At 43.1% G+C, this 14,076-nt stretch overlaps 1 protein-coding gene across 1 annotated transcript in view; it reads left to right on the top strand.

Moving 5' to 3' along the window:
* The first annotated feature begins 1,727 nt into the window (after positions 1 to 1,727).
* Positions 1,728 to 14,076, top strand: part of CHN2 (chimerin 2) — a 146,952-nt gene continuing 134,603 nt past the window's right edge. The window contains exon 1 of the mRNA XM_083705989.1: positions 1,728 to 2,537. Coding sequence (XP_083562115.1) covers positions 2,489 to 2,537 — 49 coding nt within the window. The 5' untranslated portion in view covers positions 1,728 to 2,488. The remainder of the gene's footprint in view (positions 2,538 to 14,076) is intronic.

Below are 14,076 nucleotides of genomic sequence, written 5' to 3' on the forward strand. Positions count from 1 at the left end.
ACAGGGGCACTGCTGCTGTGCTCATGTCCTTCTTGTGGACGTCCTAGAGGCAACTGGTTGTCTACTGTGAACAGGATGCTGGAGTAGGTGATCCAGCAGGGCTCTTCTTAGGTGTTTAAATTTAACTTTCAAAATGTAACAATAACAGTAACCAAAGGAGGTATTCTAGCTGTCAAAGCTACAGTACTACAGTATATCTGGGGCATATTCTGCAATCATAGGTGTACTGTAGACAGTACAAAGGCACGTTAATGTAAGTTATATCTAAACTGATCATTTTTTGGTTGGGGAGATTATCTTAAATACAGTATATTAATCCAGTCCAAACCGCTGGAGAATCACAGCAGCTGCTGTGGCTGCAGAGTCTGGCAGCTTGTAACTGCTGCTTCCTGCGTTGTTTTAGTGGCACAAAAGTGACCTCCATGCAAGCCTAGGCAGTGTGTATGGAGGTCCTGGGCTGTCTTCTCGTCCTCGCTGATATGGTCCAAAGGAAAGCAGAGATATGTTTGGCACCAGCTTGGCTGCAGCTAGTTGCCAGAAGGAGGCGAACAAGGCGCCATCCAACCTCCTTGGGGGTTCCATTCTGGATTTGTGTAGGGTTTACTCCTTAACCTTTTCTTCTCCCGAAAAGGCAGCAGGTGTCCCTCACGTTTACTCCTGAAGCCTTCCTCATGAATGAGCATGGCCACTATTACAGGAGTATAAAGAAATAATTATAATATAATATAATATAATATAATATAATATAATATAATATAATAATATAATATAATATAATATAATATAATATAATATAATATAATATAATATAATATAATATAATAATATTATAATATAATAAAATAATAAATAAGACCATGTGCAGTGCTTGCAATGGAGGGAATCGATCCCAGGGCCGGATTTAGGTTTGATGAGGCCCTAAACTACTGAAGGTAATGGGGCCCTTTTTATGTCCAGCTGTCCTTTGTCAACAACAAAATGTCGCTTTTGTGTTGAATATATGCTATATGGTAATTTATGAACCAAATAGGTATCTAAAGCCATTTGCACATGTTGCCATGCAACAAGTCCATGCAGAATGTAGGCACCCTATATATAGAAATGAGCAAACCAGTGATATTTTAGGGAGCAGGCTAGCAGGTGGGGCCCATTCCTTACATCAAAGAAGCCTACACAACACAAAACACTGTTGCTGTAAGTAGGCTTTATTTTATTTGTTTTTTATCTTATATTTTGGAAATGTACATCCAGGTGTTTTTTCTCCCCTTTAACTTTTTTGGGGGCACCACCGAGAGTGGGGCCTTAAGCTATTGCTCGTTCAGCTTATCCGTAAATCAGACACTGATGGACCCCAACTGGCAAGAAGAGTTCCAGAGGGGGCTCTTGCAGGCCAGCCCTCCTTTCTGATCTAGGCAATCCGGAGGCAATCCGAGGGAGGGAAAACCCTGCAGGTAACTGAAGGAAGGCAGGGACACCTAAACAAAAGACTGCTAGTTTTACCGAAAGAGAACAGCATGTTCCTATGCTCTTGTGGCAAACGCAGCTTGTTATGTTTGTTCGGAAGTCTGCTTGGGGGAATGGGAGATGCCGAGAGAGAGACTCCCATAAAGTAAATTATGAAAGAAGACTTGGGGGGGGGGGGGAGAGAAGCGCGAGCCCTAGCCCAGCGGCGGCGGAGGAGGTGGTGGGATCCTTTCTCCCTCCGCACGAGAGCCGGGAAGTTCCACACCAGCGCCAGCCGCCTGGGGAAGCGCCTCCTCGGGCTTAGCCTCCTCTCCCCAACCCCGTCCGCCCCTCCCCGCCCCCCGCCCGGAGGCGGCGCGACCGGCAGCCTCGGCTTCCCGAAGCTGGACCAGCCTTGGCACATGGAAGGAGCGGCGCCCCGCCGGTGCCTGCTTGCAAGCGCTCGGCCGCTCGCCTTGTTTTCCCGCCTCGGGCTGGGCGCCCTCAGTAGCCCGCCCTGAGGGCAAGAGCAGCAGCAGCCCGCAGCCCGTGCGCCTCTCCTCCGCTTCCTTTGTGTGCGCGCGCGAGTGAGGGGAGCTGAGGCGGCGGCGGAGGAGGTGGAGCCGCGCTCTCTCCCTCGCTTGTCAAGAGTGAGGCGCTCCGGCGGAGGGAGGGAAGGCGAAGGCAGGGAGCTGGCGGGGCGGCTCCAGAGTCTCTCCTCTCCTCCTCCTCCTCTCCGGCGGGGAGAAAGGAACTGGACGCAGCGCGGGGCCCTTCGCCGGGCAGCCCGGGCGGCTTCTCCACCGCCTCGCGGAGGCTGAAAGGGGCGCGAGCGGAGCTGCGGCAGCAGCAGCAGCAGCAGCACGTTGTTTGGCTGGGCGGCAAGGCGAGCCCCGGCGCCAGCAGCAGCGGTAGCGGGTGCTGTTGCTGCTGCTTTGCTCAGCGCGGCTCCGGCACTTTGCAATGGGTCGGGGGCGGCAGCCGGAGAGCAGCAGTAGCAGCAGCAGCACCTGGGCTAGTCACTAAGGAACCCAAGAGGAAGAGGATGGCCACCTCCAGCAACTCCAGTTTGTCGGGCTCCTCGGTTTCCTCCGGTAAGTTAAAAAAAAAAAAGAGTGTGAATTAAATCGCCCCTTACGGCAGGATTTGTCTCCTGATTACCTCCTAGCCTTCCGGAATGCTGTTTATTTATGTTAGTTAGATGGACGGACCTGGCTGCGACGAGAATCTCTTTGGCACCAAGTTATTTTCCTTTCGTTTCTTCCACTTTGCATGCAAAAGGGCAGGAGGAGTAACAGAAAAGAGCAGGTGAGGTGCGTGCTTTCCTGCATAGATTTGGGGAAAGTGCAGCATCCTAAATCCTTTTTGTCCGTCGATGGTTGTGTCCCTGGTTTGCAAGAGGTTGCTGAACCCAACCTGACAGTTACGATTCGATCCGTAAATCGTTCCGGGGGTGGGGATGGAAGATGCCAGCGTTAAACCTCTGATACCGTAACACATTCACACCCTGCTCAAGCAAGAAGATGAATAAAATCACGTTGTTGGTCCTATTCAGAGTAGACACCTTGAAATGAATGGACGTGACTGAAGTCCATTGATTTCAACTTCACTACTTGGAGTATGACTATTTTGAATAATGCAAGCCATTCTCTCGTCATTGCTCAGAACACCAGCAGTTTCTAAAAATATCTGTGCTTGGCTGAGCAGTTCCTCCCAAGTGTGATTACACCTGTTCAGTTACCAAGTCCTATGGAGCAAGCAGTTGCAACCCACTTTGACATTCTTCTTCATTTTCTGACATAGGTGGATTAGTGTGTGTGATGGTAAGCCTTCCATGCAGGGCTGAGCCAAACTCATAGGTGATGTGTGGCAATTTCTTGCTTATATTATCTGGGAGGTGAACTAGTAGCGAGCAACATGGAAAACAGTGCTTCTCAAATATGGAGGAAGGCAAGTCAAGCTGCATCAAGATTCTTATTATTCCATTCTTTATTATAGCTTCTGAGTTTCATGAATAGATTTGAGAGTGATGTTATCAAAGCAGACAGCTTGTACGTAAATGCCTTTCCCCAAAAGAAAAGGTGGGCAACCATTCCTATGCTTGTTTATTCAGTCCTATTGATTTCAATAGACTTATTCTCTACTAAGTATACGTAGGATTGCAGCTGCACAATGCAATTCCTTACTTGGAAAGTTGTCCCATTGCATCCATTGAGTGTGTGCATTGTAAGTGTGTTTAGGATAGGAGCCTAAGTTAAAGGTTTTCTATTTCTGCTGAATACTCCCACTGTAAATGTTTAGTAAAGAATTCTGTCACCTTCTTGAAAGCTTTTCTTTTCGTTAATAAAATTAGACACAAGTGTTTCCTTCATTAAAGCTGTAAAAATTAGTGCTAGTAGTAGAAAACTTCAGTGTGTATGCTTATGAGGACTAGAATTGGAATGGTGTTTTTGGCAAGATGAAGCTGTAAGCAGTCATCACCTGAGAACAGCTTGTTTAAAAGCCCATTAGTCAGGTTCTCACTGAATGCTGTTTTGTGAAATTAAAAAAACCTAGCACTCTAACATGTGATGAATCTTGCACATTAAAATTGTGAGATTCACGTGGGGAGAGGTAACACATTCTTGAATCAAGAGAAGCTCAAATTTCTGTGGTGAGTCCAAACTACATATTTTTAAAATGCTGAAGTTCATGTTTCACATGAACTAGAACTTCAGAACCTGTATCTTATACTGAAGGGCAGGATTCGAAAAGCTGAAAGCTGGTATCTAATTTTTGATATGTTTGAACCCAGATAAGGTAGATAGTTCGTATATGATTAAGTTTAGCAGTTATGCGCAATCTCCATTCTTTTTCTCAATAGCTTTTTAAAGAATAGAATAAACAGGACAATCTTACACAGAGTTAGACCAATGGACACTCATGAGGTACAGTGGTACCTCAGGTTACATACGCTTCAGGTTACAGACGCTTCAGGTTACAGACTCTGCTAACCCAGAAATAGTACCTCGGATTAAGAACTTTGCTTCAGGATGAGAACAGAAATCGTGCTCCGGCAGCAGCGGGAGGCCCCATTAGCTAAAGTGGTGCTTCAGGTTAAGAACAGTTTCAGGTTAAGAATGGACCTCCGGAACGAATTAAGTATTTAACCCGAGGTACCACTGTACTTCAGCATTTCCTATATTGACTAAACCTGTGGTCCAGTTCATGCGGATAGTATACTCTTGCCACTAATCTACATTACTCAGAAGGCTTCCTTATATATCAAAAGACAGATTAAGATAATTCACAGTAAAATGAGGGAAATGGGTAATGCTGTGGAAGTGGAAAAAAAGAAGCACTCAGGTCTCCTCCAGATGACCTATTTAGTCAGCATTCTTCCTGTTTTGCTCGAACAAAGCTTACATGGTAGTTAGATTATGCCTGGTCTTTATTGAGCATTGCTTCCAATTTGTTTAGGGTGCAGTTATTTGACAATGAGCATGCATCCTGACTTGCTGGTGGGGCAGGAATGGGGGAAGTTGCACATCTCCATGTTAATAATCCATTCACCCCTCACTTTTCAGGGCAGTTCTCCATCACTTTCCTAACTGCAATAATTCTTTTTTTTAAAAAGTGGATTTGTTGCCCTTGGGTTACAGAGCCCTATTTGCATATACCTACATTTCCGCTGAGTGCCTGCAGGATAGTAGAGCATGAGAGGCTTAATATCAAGGTTGTGGGTTCGAGACCCATATTGGGCAAAAAGATTTCTGCAATCTAGGTAGTTGGACTAGATGACCCTGGTGGTCCCTTCTAACTCTCCAATTCAATGATTCTATGCATGTGAATCACCACAAAAGAGTAGCCATCTGGAGGCATACTGAGTACCATACATATTCAGCTTGGAAGCTGGAAGAGGTGGGGCAGCATGGGATAAGATAAGTTGAGAGGAATCAAATCTTTGGGGCATTTTTGAAAAATATATATAACTTGGCATCTTTATGATGTTTAAATTAAAATGCTTCTATGGTTTATATAGTACCATAGGGCTCAAGGACTGGTGTAATTATATCATGCTCTGGCATATGAAGGATTAACTAAGTGTTCAAGAGCTTAATGTCACGAGACATTCTTATTCCCATTTGTAAATATTTTAAATATTCCCCCTGCATTTCTGCTCTTAAATGCAACACATTTGTATTCCTCGCTATGCCTCAGTTTTAAGCTCTGTGTTGTTTCATGTCTGATGGGGTGTTATTCCTCATTTTAGAGTGTATCTTTACTCAAACAGAAGTACGTCCAATAAAAGATGTAACCACCATATCTGTTTCATATACTTTTCAGTAAAAATGTCAGTATTTTTTCCCATTAAGTGATGTTTCCAGTCTATGTGGGTCCAGCGCATTTGACTTCATGCAGCTGCATTTTGGCTGTCTGTGGTTTTTATTTCTCAGAACTCAGCAAGTTTCTGAGCATTTTCTAATAGCATCTAACTACATAGTCCAGTTTTTAAAAATGAACAGCCAGAGCATAGTTGGGTTTAAGAAGAATAATTTTGCAGATTATATATAATTATTTCTTCTCATTTGACTTTCCATCATAAGACGTTCTGCTTCTTGCAAAGGACACATTTTCTATGGACAAAGTACAGAATCAATATAAAATACGACTGTTACTGTTCTTACTACTGCTTTGATAGATGGGGGTCATTCATGCGCCATTCAGGGAGCGTTGATTTAAGAAGCAGTAGGAGAACTAGGGTAAAAAATTGGCACACCAACTTCCCCCAAAAGCTGCAAACTGTGCCTCAAAGATCAAGCCATATACTTATAATTGAAATAAAACGAAATAATATAGTGGATTCCTTTTGGTTCAGAATAATTAGGTATGCTTTCTGAATGGTAGGTAAAAAACAAGTTGCACCTACCAAATTGTATGGTAGGTGAAAAACAGAGTACCCAGGGCAGCAGACCAGACAGAATGGCATTCATGCAGTTTCTCTTTGACTTTGTGCTGGCAGTCGAATGCAGATTGGGCAATTGAAATTGATGTGGAGTTTTTGTGCAACAAACCTGCTTCTCAGAATTACTGGACTATTTGCGATAGGGAATGTGATGGGAAAATGTACACTAAAGTGTGGAATAACAGTCGCATCATGCGACCTTGTCTAACCTCACTGCAAACAAATCGGGATGAACGTTCAATAGGTTGTCTGGAGGTGACCCTCTTTGCTGAAATGAGCAACCAAGACTGGCCTGGAAGCTTTTAGAAATATTAGGCAACTGCTCAATCTTGCCTAAAGAGATCAGCTGGCACAACTGGTCTCTGAAATGCCCTAGTTTCTTCACATACCTATTTCACATTCCTCAGGATATCAGTTCAACACTTGGTGTGGGCTTGATCCTGACAAGCTTGGGTAGTTTTGCCCTTTGGGTGCTTGCCAGAGCACAATTACAACTAGTCCTAGGCAAAAAGTGGCAAATTACAAGGCAGGATTCTTTAATTCTGAGCGAGCTTAATTAAAAACTTGTTTGGAATGTATAAGACATAACAGACACAAAGGTAATCTACACCTGCATACTTTTATTACCTACTCTTATAATTCCAAATGCCATTTTAATCACACCTAAACCCTTTCCAAATTATTGTTGAGAGGGCAGAAACTGCTCAGGGATGGAGGCATTCATGCTGTCACCTATCTATCAGTTATCATTTTGATTCTCCTTTTTGTAATTCCAAAAGGCATGAAATTATTCTGTCTTCCACTTGACGTATTTATAGCTAGCTAGCGTGCATTGCATAGATGAAAGGCCTGAGCAATCAGGTGAAAAATTGTGTGCTACTAGATATGGTTTGGGTTAGGAATTTTTGCTCTGGTAGCTGTGCTAGAAGCGGTTCAGTATTTTGCCTGATCCTGTGACCTGCTGCACAGGAACAGTGGCTTGTGCAGATGTTCCAGCTGCAGTGTAAAGGCACAACCCCTTTCACTGACGGTAGGAACACATCCCATGCCTTCCCACTTGCCCAATACTAAAATTGGGATGCTCACCTTTCAAGGCTGTGCTCCTGCGTGGGTCATGTGACTTGCATGAGAGCACAGCCCCCAAAATAGGCTGTCCCACTTAAATCGGGACAGTTGGGGGGGTATGATGCATGTAGAGAAAAATTGTAAAAAAAGAAGAAGTTTCATTTTAAGGTATAAATAGATAAAGAAAGATACACACATACTAACATGCATTTCTTGGGACTAATAACTTTTGTGATAAATTTGCAAGACTAAGGACATTTTTCATGGCATGTGACATGAGCTGGGAATCAGCGTGTTCTTACATGAGTAGAATGTGTCCTTTTATTTAAAATGCATCTCTGGGTTATTTGTGGGGCCTGCCTGGTGTTTTTACATGTGTAGAATGTGTGCTTTTATTTAAAATGCATCTCTGGGTTATTTGTGGGGCGTAGGAATTTGTTCATATTTTTTTTCCAAAATATAGTCTGGCCCCCCACAACGTCTGAGGGACAGTGGACTGGCCCCCTGCTGAAAAAGTTTGCTGATCCCTTAACACATGCCATGATTTTTCAGCTAAACTTTGATGGCTAGAGTGAAAGACCAGGCTCAAGCGAAGCTATATTACACCTGAACTTTTAAGGATTTAGTCGGGACATTACATGCATGTTTAAGAACAAGGATGTTTTGGTGCCGTGTGATATCTCTAGAGCCATCTGTGTGCTCCAGGTCCCCCAAAACCCTCATCTGTATGAGAAGGTTAAATGGGTCTTCCCATTTTAGATAAGCTAATACACAAGCTGTGCATGAAAGTAGCATGTGAAAATAAAGGAATAAAAGTATTATCTGAACTGTACCTGGTATATAGGTCTTTCCCCTGTTATGAGGTGCTGTTTGTGGTGGTGGTATTTTGGTATTTTGTGTAAAGGCATGGACCTCACAAATTTAATAAACTTGTACTTACAACCTGTTGTCAGGATCCCCAGTGGTGAGCTGGGATTAGTTACTGAGAAAGAACCTGCCCCCTTACAGGGTTGTATACCAGGAAGTTCCCTTAAGTCTCTAACAGCAGTATACATGCACTTATCTTATTCTTATCTTATTCTTAATAAAACTTTATATTCTGCAAAGCTTCTTGAAGTTAAGAATCTACAGATCTTCTTGATGTTAGGATGCCACAAACTATGCAGGTAGAGTTCCTGCTCTAATAATTATTGTGCTTTCTGAAGCAAATAGGCTTGGGTAGGCTTCCTCAACCTTGGCCCTCCAGATGTTTTTGGCCTACAACTCCCATGATCCCTAGCTAGCAGGACCAGTGGTCAGGGATGATGGGGATTGTAGTCTTAAAAACATCTGGAGGGCCAAAGGTTGAGGAAGCTTGGGCTTGGGCAATCCCACTATGCTGATTAGGAAGTAATATCAGTCTAAGTGCCCTTGAGAGGCTGGCTTGTGTCTTGGGCAATAGGGGTTTCAGTTGGCTAATGTGCTTAAGGGAAGGAACAATATATTAATGGCAGAAGTTGTAGTTTGGGTGCAGAAGGCCCCAGATTCAGTTGCTGTTATTTCCAGTTCAAAGGAACAGGTAGAATGCGATTTGGAAAGCCTGCTGTTGGAATCATGGAGAACCACTGGCAGAGTAGGCTAGATCAGGATTCCCCAACCTGGTGCCCTCCAGATGTTTTGGACTCCAACTTGCATCGTCTCTGACCATTGGCAGGGCTAGCTGGGGCTGATGAGACTTGGAGTCCAACATCAGCTGCAGAGCACTAAGCTGGAGAAGGCTGGCATATGTGCAGGTTGGTTTTCAGCAGGATTTGAGTACCAAATGGGTCATTCCTAATTCAAAAGTTCTTCATCTGTTCCCCTCTTGGGCTGTTATGGAGAGCTTCTACAGAATTTTGAATTCAGCTGGGTGGTAGCAGTGGAAATATGGGAAATTCCTTGGGCAAAATAAAAGAATACTCTGTTTACATAATACATAGAAACTAAGGGTTTCTGGAAGTCAAATTGGCTTTTCCAAGAAAAACGTGATTGAATAGTTCTTTCCCCAAAACTACTTTGCCTTCTGCGGTGGGTGCCAAACTCTAGTGGTTACTTAGCTTTTCTTTTTAGAAATCTTTCTGTGTTACATAAAATGAAACAACTTGTAAGAATAAATACTACCCTTGATTTTAGCCAAAAGACCGATGAAGTAATGAAACGAGGCAACTTAAAACATACGTCAGATATTGTGATAGATCTAAATCATAGCTGTCAACCGTCCCTTATTTGGCGGGAAAGTCCCTTATCCCAGCGCCATGTCCCGCTGCTGTCCCTTATTGATGATGTCCCTTAAATTTCCTGGGTTTCAAAGGAAGCAGCTCCTCTCCCTCCCTCCCTCCCTGCCGGCCAGGGAGGAGGGAGGCTCCAACTGTGTTGCTTGGCTGCGTTGCTCACCCAATAAGGAGTCTAAGAACGACTGGGGGGTGGCGCTTGCACGCCTTGCGCCATCAAATCGGCCGTGTTGCCTGGGGACTCGCCTTTGCTCAGCGCTTCCCAGCGGAGAGATGACGGTAGTTTTCCTTTCTGCATCCCCTTTGCCGGGTTGCTGCGCTATGGGAACCACCGCTTGAGGCTTCGTTCGGCTGCTGGCTGGGCTTTCTGCCTTTGGCTCAGAGGGGCTCAGAAGTTGAACATACCCGTGCTCTGAAAATCCCTTATTCTGGCTGCTGATCCCTTATTTCCGTGGCTGCTGGTCCCTTATTTTCCAATCTGTAAGTTGACAGCTATGATCTAAATAGGTGTAGCTCAGGAAAATGTATTTTTAGGGCAATGCAATTCATTACTATTTTTCAAAATATAGTACGGCCACCCACAAGGTCTCAGGAACAGTGGACTGGCCCCCTGATGAATAAGTTTGCTGACCCATGGCTCCTTATATCCATTTCCAGAGATTTCTGAATAAAACATTTCAATTCACAATGTTAGAAAAAAGCTTCAACATAAGAAAAATACAAGTTCAGCCTGCAGAGGTGAAAAGTGGTTTTGGAATTGTCTTATAGAGAAAACATGGAATTCCTCTACCCACAATATAATTGCTTTTTCAAGAATTTATTCCCTTCAAGTACATCTACACTGTATTCTGCTGAAAAAACTGTAGCAAACAAACCATACCAAAGAATACCTATAATTCTTTAAAATTACATCAGTCATCATTTTAAAACCTAATGAAACAATGGCAACATAACAGAAAAGGTGATTGCGCTGAAATGGAAGTTTTCATCGGTGCTTCATTTACCAACACACAAACACATATATGCATGATCTGGCCGTAGTATAAAACAATCTTAACACTGTAGTTCTCTGCATGCAGTATCTGTAGGTACCAAAAGTGTGATGGGGCTTTCAAGCACATGCAGCTAGCCCCACTCCCAAGATGCCAATATAGAGGGGCTTATATAGGGACGCGGGTGGCACTGTGGGTCAAACCACAAAGCCTAGGACTTGCCAATCAGAAGGTTGGCAGTTCGAATCCCTGCAACGGGGTGAGCTCCCTTTGCTCGGTCCCTGCTCCTGCCAACCTAGCAGTTCGAAAGCACGTCAAGTGGAAGTAGATAAATAGGTACCGCTTCGGCGGGAAGGTAAACGGTGTTTACGTGTGGTGCTCTGGTTCGCCAGAAGCAGCTTAGTCATGCTGGCCACATGACCCGGAAGCAGCTTAGTCATGCTGGCCACATGACCCGGAAGCAGCTTAGTCATGCTGGCCACATGACCCGGAAGCTGTATGCTGGCTTCCGCAACCCCAGAGTCGGCCAGGGGTCCCCTTACCTTTACCTTTACCTTTATATAATGGTCAGGGGTCCCTTTACCTTTATATACAGACACATGTGCACACATAGGGCTCCCTCCATGGGGACAGGAACCCTGCGAAGGGTTTGTGTGTAGGACCATTCCAGACTAGGCAACTGGGCCAGCTGGCAAAAAGAAGGGTTTTTTTCTTTGTCAGTGGTACCTCAGTTTAAGAACAGTCCGGTTTAAGAACAATTTGGTTTACAAACTCCGCAAAACCGGAAATAGTGTCCCGGTTTGAGAACTTTACCTCTATTTAAGAACGGAATCCGAATGGTGGAAGGGCACCGGCGGTGGGAGGCCTCATTAGGGAAAGCACGCCTCAGTTTAAGAACGGTTTTAGTTTCAGAAGGGTTGCTGTTCAAAGGAAAGAACAACAGGGAGTTTTAAACTAGAACACAGGCCTGGAAAACCTCCCAGATTTGCTGAGGGCAGCTTGTTACTCAGGAAAGTCAATTCTCCCTCTGCATGCTTCCCAAATTGCTCTCATTTCAAATCGTTTTGCAAACTGTATATAAGAATCCACAGATATGGTATATACCAGGGGTGGCCAACTCCCAAGAGACTGCGATCTACTCACAGAGTTAAAAACTGGCAGTGATCTACCCCCTTTTGGGGGGTGTAGGACAAAAGTGTTGAGCTTTTTTTAGGGGAGCCAAAGTTATTGAGCTTCTTTGGGGGAGCCAGTGATGTACCAGTAGATCATGATCTACCTGTTGGACGTGCCTCGTACAATATAAATTTCCTTGGAAACTTACCAATTTGGGATTTGGTGCATTTTCTTTAGTGACACGATGCCTAGTTATTCCATGGTAATTTGGGGTCTGCTTTTTTGTGCTTTTAGTTTCCAATATTGCAGTTTGAAAGCTAATTCCTTAATACCATCAAAGCTTATTAGAAACAAAGACTATGTAAATATTATGTATTCGTATTAGTAAATTAATCTTAATTAAATTAAATCCACTCAAGCACTGTGGTTTGCTGAGCAGCCAAATGAAACTAGCTGTTTAGACAAATGTAACAAATTTCCTCACAAAGGTTCCTGCTGCAGTCAACAGTAGCCAAGGACATAGCTCTAAGCAGGTCTCTGAAAAGTTTTGTGTTTACAGTAAATGGTAAAATACATTGGGGGGTTGTTAATGCTCAAGATATATCAATAATTACTTTACAAGCACAATCTTTCACAAAACCACAGGCTTGGAGAAAGGTGGGGGGGGGGGAGAGACAGTCTGTTAAGTGGAAACATACAAATAACCCAGAGATGCATTTTAAATAAAAGGACACATTCTACTCATGTAAAAACACGCTAATTTCCGCACCGTCCACGGGCTGGATTTAGAAGACCATTGGGCCAGATCCAGCCCCCAGGCCTTAGTTTGCATACCCATGAGCCAACCTATATAGGAGTAGCAAAAATACTTGCCTTTTAATAATTTATTTGTTATTACTTGTCAAAATAGGATAGTACTTTTTAATTACAGTACTGACAATTTGGTTTCTATATAAATTTCATAGCTTCATTATCTTGCTACCTTAATTTTTTAAAATCTATTTCACACTTTGAACTTCAATATTTCTCATGCTTTAGTTTAACTAGGCTTTGTGGCATATCACCCTAAGCACTGGTTTGTTAATGTAGCTACCCAGTTAACAGTAAACATTCGTTACTTCTAAATGAGTATAAATAACTGGGATCCTTGAATCAGTCCAGTTGGATTCCTTGACTCTACTAATCCATGTATATTTTTTAATTCTAGAACTCAGCCACTGAGAAACAGCCTGAGAAGTGGAAAGTACAGCTCACTTTAATAAATGTCAGCTTAAGAAAGGAAATCATTTTTCAAAGATATGTTGGTTTTATTTAATGCCACAATAAGGAGAGCACAACATATAATATTTTGGAGTGTATTTTCAGAGTAAATACGTTGCCAAGCAATCATATCAGATGGTGTTAGGGTTCAGTAGCAATTGAATGTGTGTGACGTTGGAGGGGGGAAGGTCATGTGTCTAAAATGCATGGTGTCAGTATTTTACAGGAGATGGTTTGTATGCTGAGAGACCTTCTTGACCTGATGCTGTCAGAACTTGGAGAACACTGGGCCCTAAACACTAAGAAAATGATGAGATTGTACAGTATATAAGTTAACATCGTCCTTTAATAAGGCATCCTTTTTATTTTTGTTTCATCCGTTTTACCATATAAAATACACTGTGCCACTAGGACAAGATGGCAGCTCTTAAATTGAAATTGTTTTCTTTCTGTGGTGATTATAATAAAAAAATGCTATTTGTACTTTACACTTCTCAAGGCATTTGCATATGTGCAAAAAAGTGGCGGGAGTCAGGTCCACTCTAGTTTTAAGGTGGCAAGGTGAAAAGGAGGACACAATTGCTACACTTTTAATACTTTGGAAGAAGAGAGAATTTCAGACAGTGTTGCTTGTTATGTGAGCTACACCGGCTGGATTTTTCTTTCTTTCTACACAGCTGTTAAAAGTACAGGACAGGAGATCTGACCTCTTTTTTTATCAGGCATTCGAGCTGGAATTGTCCCAGGTGAGGAGCATGTGGCAGTCAAGATTTATTTATCTCAAGTTGTATTTTTCTAAATATGTTCCCTAGTTTTATACTGTAGTGTATATATAGGAACACAGTTCTCAACCATCACTACAATGGGCATTGCTTTCAGGTGGTTATGGTTGTATCAGTGGCTCTTACATGTGTTACTCACTGTACTGAATACAAATTTTAATAGATCCTTAGGGACAGATGGGTGCATGTAGAAAAAAATTGCACCCACTTTGGTGATTTTCAGTGCA

Source organism: Podarcis gaigeae, assembly GCF_964106915.1.
Source record: "Podarcis gaigeae genome assembly, chromosome: 12".
NCBI lineage: Eukaryota > Metazoa > Chordata > Lepidosauria > Squamata > Lacertidae > Podarcis > Podarcis gaigeae.